Source organism: Parasteatoda tepidariorum, chromosome 6 (assembly GCF_982258835.1).
Source record: "Parasteatoda tepidariorum strain Cologne lab strain chromosome 6, Ptep-v5.0, whole genome shotgun sequence".
NCBI lineage: Eukaryota > Metazoa > Arthropoda > Arachnida > Araneae > Theridiidae > Parasteatoda > Parasteatoda tepidariorum.
Window position 1 is genome coordinate 16,207,606 of NC_141760.1, and position 16,991 is coordinate 16,224,596.

Consider the following 16,991-nt stretch of genomic DNA (forward strand, 5'->3'; position numbering starts at 1 on the left):
TTTTAAATTATTTTGAGAAATTATAATCTGATGTAGATATGATTTAAACCTTAAAATTAGTTTAATAAAATATTTATTACGAATTAATTGTTTCGATTTTACACTAATAGTTATGTTTCTAAATTTCAAGAAACAATAAAAAAAATTTGTTCACAAAAATTTTATTTGTTGCAAGGAATAGGAATAACTACAAAAAAGAAGAAAAAGTTTAGACGTTTCAGGTAAAACTTTGGTTTGAAGCATTAGTTTTATATACACTTTTAAACCATTTTAGGAAGTATTCAATACAAATGAAAATTTCATTTTTAAATATTAATTAGTATTTTTATCAAAAAAAATTTTTAAATTTGTTTGCTTACTCATCCAGTATGTAGCAGATTTAGATTATTTTGTTACTGCTTTGTTAATCTAGCATCATGCCTTTATGTCTTGAATTGTTTAAAAAATAAGTTTCATAACCAAATTTTTATGCCTTAAATGTTAATCAATCATTGTATATCATTTTAGACGTGTACGGATCAGATGCAGCCAAACAATAATTTTTTACCAGTTCAACAAATGCCACCCATTAATATGGAGTCTGCTGTGCTTCCTCCAGATGGTGAAATGTCATCACAGAGTCAAGATTCCAGTCAGTCTGTTGGAAGAGGAAAACCTTTAGTAGGTTTTTGTACTTCTTTTACCAATGTCTCTGGTGGACCGGTTAACCTACATGATCCAAATTATGCACCTCAAAATTTCACTGTGTGGAATAATAGATCTACTTCTCCACTCACTAGGACTCCTTCCATGTCAAAAAAAGCTGTCACCCCTACATCTAGTAGTGGGTCTTTACCTGGATTTAATTATAGCAACCCCCAACGCGATGGTTCAATTTCACCTGTTTATTTTGTCTTGCAGCCATCCAGTAACATTGGTTCCCCTCAAATTGTGAATTGGCAAAATGATGCTGTTTTGTACAGTGCCACCAATAATTCTGTTGCTGGAACCAATGTTGCTCAGTTTGGTTCTCTTAATGATTCTCGGTCTTTGTCTGCACCTTCTGCATATGGTGTTTCTGTTCATTCACAGGGGAGTTCTTGGGTTGGTTCTTCGGTGAATGCTCCTTCAAATGATTCATATTTGACAAGTGGTGGGAGATACACTAAGTTTGTGACCCCTGGTGGGAGTAGGTCAACATCTCCCTTACCATATTATGCGAATAGGATAGATAACGATTCTCCTAGGTCGACACCTCCTCCGCAAATGTTCTCTCCGCCTACTAATTTTTTGCATCCAGATTCAGGTTTTGGTTTCCCCGTTCTTTTATCGCCAACTCATTCTCCCCCATCGACTCCGATGCGCACTTTATCTCGATGTGGGACACCAGTTGGCAGTGTTACGGATCTTTCTAACCAATCACATGACTTTCAAAATCAAAACGCCCCATCCAATTTTCTAAACAATTCTTACAAATTATTGCCTCCTTCATCTCAATTGCATAGAACACGTTCCAGAACGTTCGGAGGAGGTCAGCCTAATATCAACATTCCAGGTGACCAATGCCAACCTTTGTCAGCTATACCAACGTCTATCTTAAACCAACTGGCCTCATCACATGGCAGTCGTTATAATAACAGCTATACTGTCATCCCATTTGATCGTTCAAATAGACATTCTCCCATTCATTTATCTGGACCTTTTGTATCTCCTCAATCCTCTTCTCCGTTGTTTATGTCTCTCGCGGTTGAAAATAGCCGGAGAGCCGGTTTGATGCATGGAAATGAGCGAAGTATGAGCTTAGATGAATGTCCATCTTTTCCTCAAAATTACAATTTATCACCCAATACTGTTGTTCATCCGCAGCATAGAATGAGTGAATGCTGTTTTCCGAAACCAGTAGCCACTGTTCCTGCCTTTTTGCCACCTGGTTCAAGCAACGTGCAGCGCCCTACAACTCTAGGCATTAGAAATGTACTGTACGGCAATACTGCAAACACCTGCCAAGTAAAGGTACCAGAAGTGTAACCTTAAATCTAGGACAATTCTCCATCAAATGCATGTGCTTTGTTGCTTTTGTTTTGTCGTCTATGCTTACATATATTTTTCTTTAAATCAACAAAATACTGTGATAATCAATTAATCATTTAAAGGTCAGGAGAACAAATTACTTTTACACCGATTTTTAAAATATTTGGATTGCTTTTTTTTTTCTAGCCTCAGCTGGACTATTGAGAAAGACAAGTAAAAAACTAAGTGATTTTTTTTTACTAAACAATATTTACAAACATTGCTATTTTTTAAGATAGTTGCCATAGATATCCAGGCATTTGGTATATGTTTTCTTTGTTTTCTAATTTACTATTTAAAAAATATTTCTCTTGAATAATGTAAGATGGTTATGATGGATATAGATGTTCCTTGTTGTTCTGGAAACTTTGGCTTTTACACCAGGTCAGTGAGTAGACATTCTCATTGACAATCCATTTTGTCAGGTATTTTTTTAATAACGGCAGTTACTGAACTTTTGTTCTTTGCTGTAGAAGGTACCGGAAGTGTTGCTCATTTATCTGGTGGGCACCTGGGAACCAAAATCACAGAAGCGATCAACATTACCCATGCCACACTGCCGCAGATACCCGTTCATTGGTTAGACCATGTTCCTATTCACACATCACACTACAGAGAAACATCCATACCCTGAGCGGGATTCAAACCCACAGCCATTGGCTTCTTAGTCAGGCATGCTAACCACTCGGCCACCTGGCTGGCTTTGTCAGGAATGTGATAAGGGGCTCAACAATATTCCTAAGTTCTTTGATTGTCTGAAAGCTTTAGCTTGAAAGCAGTATTATGGCCAATCTGACAATGCTTAGAGAAGGTGGAACAATTGAAAGGGCTTCTGTTTAGTCTGGTGTAGGAGTTAAAACCATCAAATACCAGGGTGCATAGTGTTTTTAAAAAGTGCTTATTTTTTATTTAAGTTTTTTAAAAGCCCTTAAATGTGCTTTTTTTTTTTAAATTGGGTTTTGTAAAAAGTGCTTAATTTCCTATCTTTTAAAAAATTTTCTTTGCCATATCAATTGTCATTCTAAATTACGAAAAATGCATGATTTTCATAATTTTTTCGGCAATATTTATCAGAAACCAGTTATTTTTTTATCATGATTATGTTAAGTTTTTGAATTTTATTAATTTTATGTTTATAAATCAAGAACTTTAAAAGAACTTAGAGAAAAAATTTTTTTATTGTTGCACAGATCCTAGTTATGATTTTTGTTTTTTTTGGTAAGTGATTAAAAATATTTTTTGAGTGTTTAAAAGGTGCTTATTTTTTGTTGAAAAATCCGGCTATGCACCCTGGCTAACATTACTGGCAACAGAAAAAGTTAAACATATGCCAAATTGCTTGAGTTTTAGTCCAATTATGTTAAAATGTTGTTCATATTGTTAGGTAATAATAAAATCATTCTATTCTTCATTTTTATCTTACTTCTATTGTCCAATAAAAGTTTAAAAAAACAATTGAAATAATTACTTACTCTTCTAAATTCTATGTTTGTTGTGAAATTATCAATTAGGTTAGGTATCAGTTAGGTATTTATGTATTTAAAAAACAAAAATTAAAAAAAAAACTTTATAAAAATTTTATTAACTTCAATAGTATAATTAATATGCAACATTTATAAAAATTCTAATGCAGGTGCATAGTTATGAATAATATCACTATGATTATTTTAGATATTGTATAGATAATGTAACCAAAATATATTTTTATGTGTTGTAATAAATAAATTAGTGGAAACATATTTAAATTTTAATGCTAATCATCAATTTAAGCGGCATAGTTTATCATAGATTAGACCTGTGTAAACTAATCTGGTTACAAGCTAATTGTTTTTTGGAAATGAAATTAGTAAGGAACTCTTAACTACGAGATTTTTAATTTTGAAATTGAAAATATTCCCGTAGTTTAAATTTTTCCCTTAATAAAACTTCTTCAATTATATAATGTAAATTATTTTTAAATTTGTTCAGACATTACAGTATTTTGTTGATTCTCTGGTTCTTCTGGCTATGGGCTCTTTTTCTTAACTTGAGGTGAATCTCTCTCTCTTTTATTCTCTTTTTCTATCGGTGTCTTGGGATTATTCCTTTTATTTATTTCCATTTCGTCTCTATATGCTCATGAAAAAAAATAAAAAATGCTAAAATAGGATGTTGGGACAAATTATCCGAATAATATATATTTTTCCCTTTAAAACTTGAATTCTGCTATTTTCCCTCCATCTATGAATAACTTTTAAAATTTAAAATAAAATAAAAAATCGCTAGATACACCAAGTAAGGTCAATATTTTTCTTGACCTGCATTATATTGTCGAATTATGATGCTTATGTTTTGTTAAATTTAGCATCTAATTCTTAAATATAATTTGTTACTTAAGATACTATACTTATATGAATATTTCATAAATGTTTCAAGAGGTGAACTGCAGGTGGAGAAGTACATCTTCTTGTTGAGCTTATGCTTTAAGTTTACTTCTTTGTGGTATTAGTCATGTTTAATGTTCTTATATTTATAATTTTATTTAATTTTACAATGTACATTGTGTTTCAAAAAAATATAATTGAATATTTTCATTTTTTTCTTTTCATAAAATTTGAATATTTACTATTTTAATTTGGATAAAATCTTACCTAATCCTTTCGACCCAACTTTTGTAGAATTAAAATTTAAATATGAAAAGCAGTTTGTTAATGCTGACGTATTAAAATAAGTATACTATGAGTTTTCCACTTTTTCTGGAAATCTCCTGGAACTATATATTCGTCTTGAATATTGTAAAAATACCTATATATTGCATGGGAATAAATAATGAAAATATTATAAATACATCGAATTATTTATTCTTACCAGAAGTCATCTAACCAAAAGTTATAGAAACCAGAAGTTGTCTTTATAAAATAATCAAAATAAAAACTAAAATTCTGTCCTATAATATTTTTATCACTAATGAGATATATTATCCCACTGGTATGTATGATTGGGACTTTGTATCCCACCAAACAAAATGTGTCAAAATTTTAAATCTGAAACTAAATAGGTACAATTATTACTTCATAAGAACAAACATAACTATTTTATACAAAATATGGCAAAAATATAGTTGTACTTACCTCAAAACTCAGAAAATACTTGAATTAATACGAGAATGACTGGCAAGCAGAAGTTCTGAAAATGAGAGTGTTGTCATGTTCCTTTAGTCATATTTTTATTCTGTAATGCCTAAAGAACCTTGAAAGCATGCAAAATTGAGGTAATAACATTTAGTCTTTTGTGTGTGTATATCGGGTCGAAAGGGTTAACGTAAAGATTTAGTTTCATTGATAATAATTATAAAACTATAGTTATTGAAAATTCAGTATTCTTGTAAGTGTATGCTGAGAGAAATTTATTTGTTGCATGGAGGTGAGTACTATATTCTCAATTAACACAAGTATTCGCATTGTTCTAATTCTACTTATAAATTATGCATTAATTTGTATTATCATAATGATATAGATCTGCTTTAGGTTGCATTAATCAATCAAAAAGATGGAAAAAATTAGTTTCCTAATTTTACTTTATGTTTTAATAAGACGGTTAAACTTACTATGTGAATTGTTTCTGTGATAAAGCTTTTATTCTAGTAATTTTTGAAACACTTTGTATATTTTTTAATGTAAAATTTGAATTACTAGAAGCATTGTTGATAATGGCAAATAAATTAGAACTTACGTTCAATAATTCTAGTTAATTTTTTATTACTATTTTAGTCCTAACTCTTTGCTTCAAGTAGTTTAAATTTTTAAACTAACCGTGTCCTAGATTTTACATCTTAGTTTGAATTATTTCTTGCCCATATTAATTTACTGCTAAACAAACTGGTTTAAATTTTTATCATGGATAGAATAATAGTATAATGTATCAGGCTTAAAGAATAGTGTGAACACTAATAGAAATTGTATTTTCCTTATCTCTCTTTTTCTTTATATCAACGGTAGAACATAAAGCCCCTTTTCATTGCTTTCAGAAAGGTGAATTGTTAAAAAAATTTTACATATAAATAACACCATTTCTGAAAGGTTCAAGGTGGACTAATAATTTTGTTTTATAAAGTTTTTAGCGTGTTTCAGTGAGGCCCTTTATTTTGTTACATACCTGTGGCTGACATAAACCCAATGATGTGTGCTTCAACTTTTCTGAATGCCAGTTTATGGAGCAATCCAAATCATAGTATATATGTGGCATCAAAATTATTCACTTTTTTGATGCAAAATTCTTTTATCGGTATTTCAATTAAAATCTATTCCATTACAGATACTGTTTGTTATTTTACATAAAATAAATTTTTTTTTTTTTGCAAAAAAAAATGGAATATCTCGACACTTCTACCTTTTATTAAAATTAACCGAACTCATTAAACTTTTTTAATATGGTTATTGCTGTAAACGCTTTACCGATTCAGACCTCTGTTCACTGGTTTTGTGACACGAAACTCGAACTGCAAGTAACTTGATCGTACTCCCAATTTTTTTAAGGAAGTTATTCAAATATATAAGCTCAGATTGATTATTTTTCTACCTAAACTTTGAAATTTTTTTTATTTTTCGAAATATTCATTTCTTTTGAATTGATCAGTTGTAGCATGTATCAAGCATTTGCTATATAATGTAGCTTTTTTTAATTTTAAGACTAAAACACAGTTTTGCAAAAAAGCAAGAAGGAAAATATTATTTTTGTTTATCAATAATGCATTCTGTCCTGAAATTTTACCGCTTTTTCTAAGAAAACAAAAAAAAAAGCTTATTTTGCCGATTTCACTTTAATACACAATTTTATTACTGAAAATTATCTTCAGCTATTGTTATTTCGGTTAGTTTGAGTCATAAGTGAGAAAACTGGTTTTTATGGCAGGGAATTTGTAAAATGGGAATGTTAAAATAATGTTATTATTGTATTTAGTCATTAAATTTTCAAGTAAAAATATTTTCTATGATCTCATGGTATGTTCATAATGAAGTAAAACCTCCGAACAATGGTCCCTGGTGTGCTTAAGTAACAGGTGTTAAGATGTAGCTGTTTTGCATGCATTATCAACGAATTGATTGTTAAAAAATGAAAGAATCACAAAGATATTTAATTCCCTAAAATAATGATTTTAAAAACAATAAAAAGTAGATTTAATTCACCTGAATACTGATCCACTTATAATCTTTTTTATTTTATTTTAAAAGATATTAAATTTGCGTTTTTCTAATCTCACGTAGTGTAGTCAGCTTTCGTGTTCTTATTTCTTTTTTACTGTTCTCAATAACTGGCTTTATACTTCAGTGTAAAGAATTTTCACTTGCAATAATCGCTCATTTTTCAAGTATTCATTTACTAAGTTCTTCTTCTACCAGGGTCTAGAAATTAAAGAAAGAAAAAAATGAAATGTCAACATATATTGCGCAAGTTACTTTTTTTGTACATGCACAAGCAATTTCTTCAAATTGCATCAAAGGCAGTAGACTGAATGTAACTGTCAAACTGCATTCGCAATTAACAGTATGAATGCTTAAAAAATATTTTTTTACAAGAACTGGGATACCATGACCATTAAAGAAAAATATGTTTAGTAACTACAAGTTATAATATTGTAAGCTAAAGATTAAAAAATTTATTAGATTCACCTTGAAATAAAATACATACTTGATACAAAAGGAGTAACTGTTACTCGGAAATGGCATTTCAGAAGTTTTTAATTGATGCAAATCCAATAGAAGAATTTCGGTAACATATGGCCGTTCTTCGGAGGTTGCCATTGTTTAGAGGTCATTAAAGTAGGTTTTGACTGTATAATATTTTATTTATGCATGCAATCATTTTTAGCACCATCTGTAATGTAATAACATTACTTATATTGATAAGTTTTGAACATTTTATTTAATTTCACGCATGTATAATGTAGCCTAATCACATTATTAAAGTACAGGCTTATGTATTAGTAGTGGAAAAAGCATTACTTATTATTTATTATGTGTGTAATAACTGAGTTAAAATTATTATATAGTTAGTAATTATAGATAGTGTGAATGGACCAGGTACAAAATTAACAGAGAAGTACTATATCAATGAGCTATTTTTTGTTAATAATATGCATGAAAAAATATCTTCACTGTTGTCCAGCATGATTTGCATGGCACTCTGCTCGAATTTTTGCATGTTTGTGTATGATGGAGTTAAATCATTTGTTGTTTGCATGTATTTTGTTTTGTTACTTCAAGGCTGAACTAGATCAGTAACTCAACTGTTACGTATCAGTCTGTCTCTTTTTATTAAAATGGACTGTCACAAGAACAATGTTGGTAATGCCTTCTAGCAAACAATAGCTGCGTGTTACAGGCAGTCAATATTTCTGGTTATATCTAGACTAAGCCAATTTATGACTGAGATATTTGATTTAAAATTTTAAAATACGATTTATAATATTTAAAAATTTATGTCTTCCAATTTAACTTTTAAGTATCCCATGAAAATATAAAGCTAAAGTATATTTTTATAAGTTAAAGATGTTCTTTATAATCACTTATGCATCTTTACTTTTCTATTGTAGCAATAAAACCATTGAAAACATTTAAAGTAACAAAGAGAATTTTAAATAAATATTGTTTTATTTAAAAATCATTATTGTAATGAATGGAATAATTTTAACTTTTTTTACAAATCCAATTTCAAAGTTGTTTCAATTTTAAGGCTACTAATCATACTTAATATTTAATTTTAATATGGTCTAGAACATCGTACATGCAAAACAATGGACAGATCTTTCTACACAAAAAAAGAAGAAAAAATCCCAAACATACAGTAAAAATGTTCTTAACAACATTAAAATATTTAAGTTAAATTCCTTCTTTTATAACCAAGGCAACACTTTTCTTAATGTTGAAATTTAATGTTTGATAAATGATCTTGATTCTGCCCCATGCATAACTAAATATGATCTAAATAAATTAAATTTATGTAATGAGCAGACCTGTATACGCACAGTTACAGTCAAATTCAGCCTTGGTTATTTGAGTGTACCTTTTTTGTTGTTAATTATGTTTTAATAAACTTATTGATCAAAGTAATATCAAGGTAAAATTATAGTAACGTTTGAAAATGTTTCATTTTTTAAAAACAATGAAATTTCTGTGGGGTTTTTTTTCTGGTATATTCACTAACTTGCAAGCATAATTATCTTTTTTTATTGTCAGTTAACCTTTATATGAAAGATTCTACTATTAAAATTTAGGTTGTCTGTGTTATCGGTGAATCCTTATGATAATTTTTGTTTTTATTTATCATTTTCTGTTTTTATTGCATGATCTTTTACTAACCTTACTCAACCAAACAATCATAAACATAGATGTGCCATTAATTGTGTAATAAAATAATCATAATTTGTGAAATCATTGTTTTGATACTAAGGTTATTTGATATAGGTAATTGAAATATCTATGGGAATTACAATTTCGCTGCAATTTAATATTTGGCTTAAACATTCATGTATTGCAAAATAAAAAGAAACCCAGTAATTTGATTAAAGCTTCAAATTTCTCTGAACTACCATAAATATACCTACCAGTTCGTTGCAAAGTAGGCATTTCCACAAACGCTTCCTCCAAACCTATACAAATAATTATTTTACAACTTATTTTAGCTGCATTTACGTTGCGATACAGGAATTTTTTTATAAAACTGTGATTGACTTTTATTATTTTTTTTTCCTTTCAAAAACTGAAAATTCATAGTTTTATTTCATTTGTTTCAATTTGTTGTCTGATTATTTACGTTACATCTAAAAAGTTATTGCAACTCTGTGTAATGTAAAATTATTACTCAAAAAGGCTCCCTAAATTATGAAACATTTATTTGCTTTGAACTGCACATAAAATGTAAAAAAAATTTCTGTAAAATCATTAAAGCTTTGTATTGCTTTAAAAGCATTAGAAATAGCTACTCTTAACACATAATCATATCAGTGAAATTATATTTTTGAAGTCTTATCTTTTTCTTTTAAAGATTTTCTTTTCAAAACTTATTACAATTTAAAGGTAAAATAATCAGGGAGTAAATTATTTAGTTTATACGAACTATGTATTTAAGTGTTACTTAAAAAATCTTTAAATACAAGCTGGTCTTTTAAGTACTGTTTGTTTACTTTAGGAAAATTCAGATAGTCATTCACAGACTCCTGTGTTAGAACAGACATCATTTCCTAGTGTGCATGATGAGTCTAAAAATATCAGGTAAGTTTTTTTTTACGTTTAAATTAGTTTTTAAATTAAGGCTATAAATTTTTTTTCTAAACATTTATTTCCAAGAATTCTATGGTCACAAAAATTTAAAAAAGTAGGCATAAAAGTAGGTGTATTTAAGGATATATATATATATATATTTATATCTGGATATATATGTATGTGAGAAAGTAACCAGTGTTCAATATTTAAAAAATAGCTTTTGTTCTTTCTAGTCAGATGGAATTACTAAAAAAGTAGTGCAGCTATTAATGGAAAAAGACTTTTGTTTTGTTGTTGGTTTGTGAAAAAATTTCAACAATTTAAACTATGTGTGCTCTCATTCTCTTATAGACGTTTTAAGCAAAACAGCATAAACCAGAAAACTTATTGCTTTGTCTTCAGAAAAATTCTGTTAATAAATGACGACACTAAAAATTTACATTGGTTTACATTTTTTATGATAAAATATGTAATGATAAGTAGGTTTATGTTATAATCCATGTTTTAATTATTTTTATTTTCCTGATTAATTGTTTAAATTATAATTAATAATTAATACATTCTGTGGTACTTAAAACAATCCTATCCTTTTGCATTAAGTTTTAAAAATCTTCACATTTCTCTTTACTTTATTTAGAGAGCCAGCTCTTGAAGGTGGTTCAGAAGAACAACTTCCTGAGGGCAGTCTTAAGCCTCAGAAATCTGATAAGAAGAAGGTTAAAAGGCGACGGACACAAGATCGCACTCCCAAATTGACTGTCATCAGCGTGGAGGACACTATGGTTGAATGTCAACTTGAATCCACAAAAGGGAAAACTGTCACCTTTAAATTTGATTATACAGACACAAGTCCAGAAGAAATAGCAAACAAATTGGTTAGTATCATGAAAATAATGAAGCATTTCCAAAGGAAGAGGATCCTTATTAGATATATTTTCTTTCTTTTCTACTTATTAATTTTTATTTGCCAATTTTTAAATTAATATTGTGTAGCATTTGATTTATGAGATGTATATATTTAAATTTAGCGAGAACTCATGCATTTTAAAGTAATGAAATTATATTAATAAATAAAAGTAAATTCATTTTTAGACATAGTATCATCTTAGAGAAATATTATCAGAAGCAGGGCATGTGATCTCAAGACCACACACACACTTCTGTGAATCAAAAACTTAATAATCTGACAAAATTTTGATTACAGGATGTAATTCTTCAGCCATTTGTTCAGCGGATTTACCAAATTTTGAATATTTGAGACTGTGCTGGGATCGGCTAATATCACAATTTTAATATCAAAGATAGATTTTCTTATTCACCCATTTAAAAAAAAACATGTTGCGATTAATTTTCACACATTTTAATTCGCATGGATTCTTATTCACTCACGCGATTCCTATTCATGTGAATTAAAAATCTAATATCTCGATTTGTATTTACGTGTTTCAAAAACACAAAATCGTGATACGTATTCATGCGAGTTTAAAATCCAACTTCGCGATTTGTATTCATGCATTCTTAAAATCCAATATTGTGATACGCACTCACGTAGCTGTCGATATCCATTATCGATTCAAAATGAACGATTGATCTCTCGATATCAAAAATTGATTTTTCCTATTTATACATGATTTAAAAACCACACATTGCGATTTGTACTCACACACGATTTTTACGATTTAAAAATTACGCATCGGGATTCGTATTTACGCGATTTAAAACTCAATATCGTCATTTGCATTTTTGAGATTTTAAAATTCAATATCATAGATTCGTGTAAGAAGTAAGTATTTTCTTGAATAATTAATGTAAAGGTGTGGTATTGGTTGTTTGGTAATTTAATTATGAATGATAGTTTATAAAATTATGTTAAAAAATGTGATTCAAGTTTGATACATAAATTAATATTTATTTTTTGTGCATAAAATTTATGGGCTACAGGACAAAATATATTGTGTATACTTCCTCAAGGCATAAAAAGCCTTATTTTCATGTTTTTTTTTTTTTTATTGTATGTGATCAGGCCCTCAACCATCCTGAGCCCCCAGACAATTGTCGCCCCTCTTAAGTATAGCCTTGACTACATCACACATAAATTACATGCATGATTTCCTTAAATAGTCTTTTAAAATAGAAATATCAGCTACTTTTTAACTGAAATTGCAAGATTTCTGAATTTTAATAGAGTTAGCATGTGTACCCAGTCTTACTCCAGTACTGGGATAAGACGGGTAGTGGTGACTCTACACATGATGGTTATTTGACTTTTTCTGGAAAAAAGTCATTTAAGAAGTACATATATGACTTTACAGGAATGATATTAATTCTTAAATCTAACCATTTTTAGGTCGGAAGGTTTAGCTCCAACGGGCCTTCGAATATTAGGTCTCACTCCACTTTTACTTATATTATATATATTTTTTTATATATTTTTTTTTGTTGATACTTATTTCATGTGGTCTTAATAAATTGTTCATATTCTTCATCGTTAAGTGTCTGAACATCACCTAACCTTTTTCAGGACTCTTATCTTTCAACTGCCATAAAAAGAAACACCACTTAATTCTGACCCCAGTCAAATGGTCTTAACTGGTGCTTGCCTCCCTAAATTTCCATAGCACATTGACAAGAGGACTTTAAGCCACAACATATTTGACTATTTGCATTAACACACCTATTGTTTAGTCAGCTTTCAGGATAAAACTTGCGACTCTATCTCTGAAAGTGACCCTTAACCAACTGCTCTACTGGAGTGCTTTATTAATGTACCCTATACATCAAATTTAAATGCGCATGTCGAGCTTTATCCATTTCCCCAAACACACATTGTTAGTTGTTTCTGTTAGTTCTTGAACACTTATTTTAAGGTATGTCTAGAATGAAAAGATCACCGGTGAAATGTAATATTCAATAAATTGAAAAGTGTTATAGGTCCTATGTCTGCCTTTTATATTAACCTATAATATTCAAACTTGGTCAGGTATTATGTAACAAACTATAGTACCATATCAAAGGAAATTATAGCCAAATTAGGGGGTCTACGATGTGGCACATATTATGACATACTATGCAACCATATCTAAAAAATTCTTTATAAATAAATTAGGGAGCCCGGTAAGTAATTATAGAAAAAAAGGATTTGTGGCACTTTAAAAGCTGTACATATAAATGACCCCATACTGCCCCTTAATATTAAAGTGACTTTACCATTATTCAGTGGCAAATAAAATACTTATCTTTGGCATGCTTGAAATCGGATAAAATCAAATTAAATTATATCTATTTTTTTTTTCAATTCAGGTCATAACAAACTTGTTAGCTGAAAATCATGCCGAGATATTCACAGAGTTCATACAGTTAGTCATTTTACAACTGAAAGAAAATCCAAATACGATACCTGTAATACAATGCTTGGAATCAACACCTGGTAATTCCAGCCCTCCTACTTTAAGAAGACAGGCTTTTAAAGACTATTTAGAATTTGAAAGAGTGAGCATCTTTATACAAAATCTTATTTAATCTTGTTATTGTAATGGTACCTGTAATATATTTTAAGAAATCTTTTAAGAGATCAAAGTAAATGTTTACTTCAAAATGGTTGCTTTTACTATTATTGTTAATGTGAAAATTCAATGTTTCTTTTATGTTCATATTATGTCACTTATTTATTTTATTTACTTATCATAAATTCAATATTTTTTTAAAAATCATGAATTGTATGTTTTTCCTTCCCTAAATATTAAAAAAAAAAATTTCAAGCTTTTTAGTTAATATGCTTGCTATATCTGATGTGTCAAATGTATTTTTAGGAAATTTTTCATAGTAAAATAATTTATTTTAAAAATATATATTATTTTTATTTATATTTTAATAAATTTGAACTATACTGAAATGGTTTATGAATAAGAAAAGTGAACTATGGAAAAAAGTTTTTAACTCTTGGCGTACAGGTTTGTCACTAAATCTGCAGGCCATGATTGTCACAAAGCTATTTACTATAAAATAACTCTTTAAGGCTGATTTCATAAAATATTTTGTTGTCTTTTGGTCTCTAAATGGTCAGGCATTCAAAGCTTTATAGCTCATGTGATCCACATGATCACATATAATTGGTCATAAATTTAACTCAGTTCAAAACTTTAGTTTATTTTTTTACATTTAATGCTGGAATAAAAATTTGCTTTGTATTTTGGATCACTAGTAAATATATTAGGAACACCAGCTCTATTGTGTGACAAATCAAACATCCAATTAAACTACTGACAACTAGTCATAATAAATCATATTGTTTAGGAATGTCATAAATGTGTGTGAATTTAAAAGATTAAATTACGTATAATATCTAAAGTTTCTTATGGCGGCATAAACAAAGTAAAGTAAACCACTATAATAAGTTTGAAAAATATTTATTTTGTAAAGAATTATTTTGCTTTACTTTTAAAGTGAACAAATCTTTATATTTTGATTGAGAGTTTCAAAAATATACTGTGCTTCTTACCCCCCCCCCATATTATTATTTTTTTTTTTAAAAAAGTTCTACTAATTATGCTTTTTCCTTGTTAACAACTATGTCATGCCTGTCTGGACATATGGGTATTCCTGGTAAGGAGTTGGCTTGAGTGCTATTTTCTGGGGCCACATCCTTCAAGGCATCTATATTCAAGCTCTATGGCAAGATTGCTGATGAGCAATGGTGCAACTCGCAAGGTCAGAGACAAGCAAATTGTGACAAGCTAGTGTGCGACAAAAAAAATCTTCTTAAGTTAAACGGGAACAGTTTGAGGCATTGGTCTTCTCATTGGACACTGCATAATACATAATGAGCATTGTATCTGCTCCTCTTTGTCAAGGTTGTCATCTTGAGGAGGAGACTTCACGACATATACTTTGCGAAGTACTGCTCAAAGATTTGAGTATTTAGGGCAGCATTGAATTGAGTTCTGGTTCAGCTATAAAGCTTTTTTGCTAATCATGATTTAGGGTTTGGGTACAATAGACCTCTGGTCGATGTGCCCGACCTCTGAGTCTAATGTCATTATTATTTATTAACAAAATGATTGTTATTTGTTTTAGAATTTGAGTTTGGACAGTCAGGACAGCAGCTTGCCTTCAACTCCTCAGGATCAGGAGAAAGAGTGGTCTCCCAAAAAACAAGGATCTCCCTCGAAGATGGTGAATCCCATTGCTAAAATATCAACAAATGATGCTAGTGCTGTGCAGGCATCCCTTCCTCCCAAAGAAAAACAGGTAATTCTTTTTTTTTCTATTCCAAGAGTGTTTTATTGTTTTGACTATTATACACATTAAATGGTTGTCATTAACTATTTTGAAGTTAATAAATATTGCATCTAAAAATTTTAAGTTTCGCAGGTTTGTTTGAGCAATAATAAAATTTTAAAACTTGTAAAAAGGACATTGCCTGTTAACATGTATATTTATCAAACGCAATTTTAGTATTTTGCAAATAATAAGTTATAAAAGTTCTCAAATTTCAGGTGTATGATTTTCATAGATTTTGAGCAATTTAAATATGTTCTATTTGTTTCCATTAAGCAGCCTGTGGAAAAAAAAATTTATTTTATTAAAATATTATATTATTAGTGCTATTTATCATTTAAAGGGCACTTATTTATTGATAAATTGCTTTAAATTCAGTAATAAATTCTCACAATGACTAATAGAATGGGCAATCATTTTAGAAAAGTTCTTATATATTCATTTCTCTTTTAGGTAGAGAAACGTGACGAATTCCTCCTTTAGATGTTTAATGTTGTATTAGTTATTAATTATAGAAGTTAATTCTTTCATGTTTTGTTTCCTATGTTTATTTAAGGAAAGGCAAAGATAATTGCATTCAAATATAGAATTCTATGAAGGAAATTAGAAAAAGAGAGGGTCAACAAATCTCCTGACATAAACAATAAATTAATAAGAATAAAAAAATTTTTAACGTTTTGGTACAACAAAGTTGACTAGAATAATCAGCTTTTACATACTGTATGCAAAAGGTTATTTAAAAAGTTTGTGATTGCTTTTATTAGGTGAGTGGTTGGAAAAGCGAAAAATAATTGAGCATTCTTCAATAAATACATGTTTATTTAATTTTAAATATCCCCAACATACTTCTAGTAATCTATAATTAAAATCTTTTCCTTCACAGCAATTTCACAGAAAAGTCATTAAACTTCTGTGTAGGTGAGCTAGTTAAGTACGTTTATTAAAGTGAAGAAGTATTCAGTGATTTTTTTTTTTAAATGTTTACTTAACTAATATGTTTTAATTAAAATTCTGTTCTCAAAAGGGAAAATTTTGTATAAATAATTTAGTTCATAAACTAAAATCCTGTTTTTTTTTAAATTTAATTAGACCTGTAAATTTTTCAATCTCTCTCTATCTCTCCTTTTTTTTTTTTCTTCCTTAAAATTACTTTAAATGAACTCAAATTATTAACAAACTGCCATGCATATTTCTTTTTACTAATTTCGTAATCCACATTATTAGTAATTTTGTTTTAGAATGACAAATATACACAGCATTTCGAAAGCATTTTTTTTTTTTAGTGTCTGAAATTTTATTTATTTATTTAGCCTGTATCAAAGTATGTTAATCAATGGATTGAGAAAGAAGGATATCTAATTACTAAATTGCAATATTTAGTCTTACTTCATCCTATTACAAAAAAATTTTTTTTTTTTAACTTCA

General features: G+C 29.0%; 1 protein-coding gene across 6 annotated transcripts in view; it reads left to right on the plus strand.

Annotated features, from left to right (window-relative positions):
• The window catches only part of LOC107440307 (uncharacterized), a 99,586-nt gene that overhangs the window by 62,510 nt on the left and 20,085 nt on the right, over positions 1-16,991 (plus strand). For 3 of the 6 annotated variants that reach the window (XM_071178948.2, XM_071178947.2, XM_071178949.2), the window contains exons 10-14: positions 508-1,992; positions 10,216-10,298; positions 10,927-11,164; positions 13,590-13,778; positions 15,363-15,536. In XM_071178948.2, coding sequence (XP_071035049.2) covers positions 508-1,992; positions 10,216-10,298; positions 10,927-11,164; positions 13,590-13,778; positions 15,363-15,536 — 2,169 coding nt within the window. The remainder of the gene's footprint in view (positions 1-507; positions 1,993-10,215; positions 10,299-10,926; positions 11,165-13,589; positions 13,779-15,362; positions 15,537-16,991) is intronic. The other 3 variants (XM_043050068.3, XM_043050067.3, XM_043050069.3) reach the window with 1 other exon arrangement.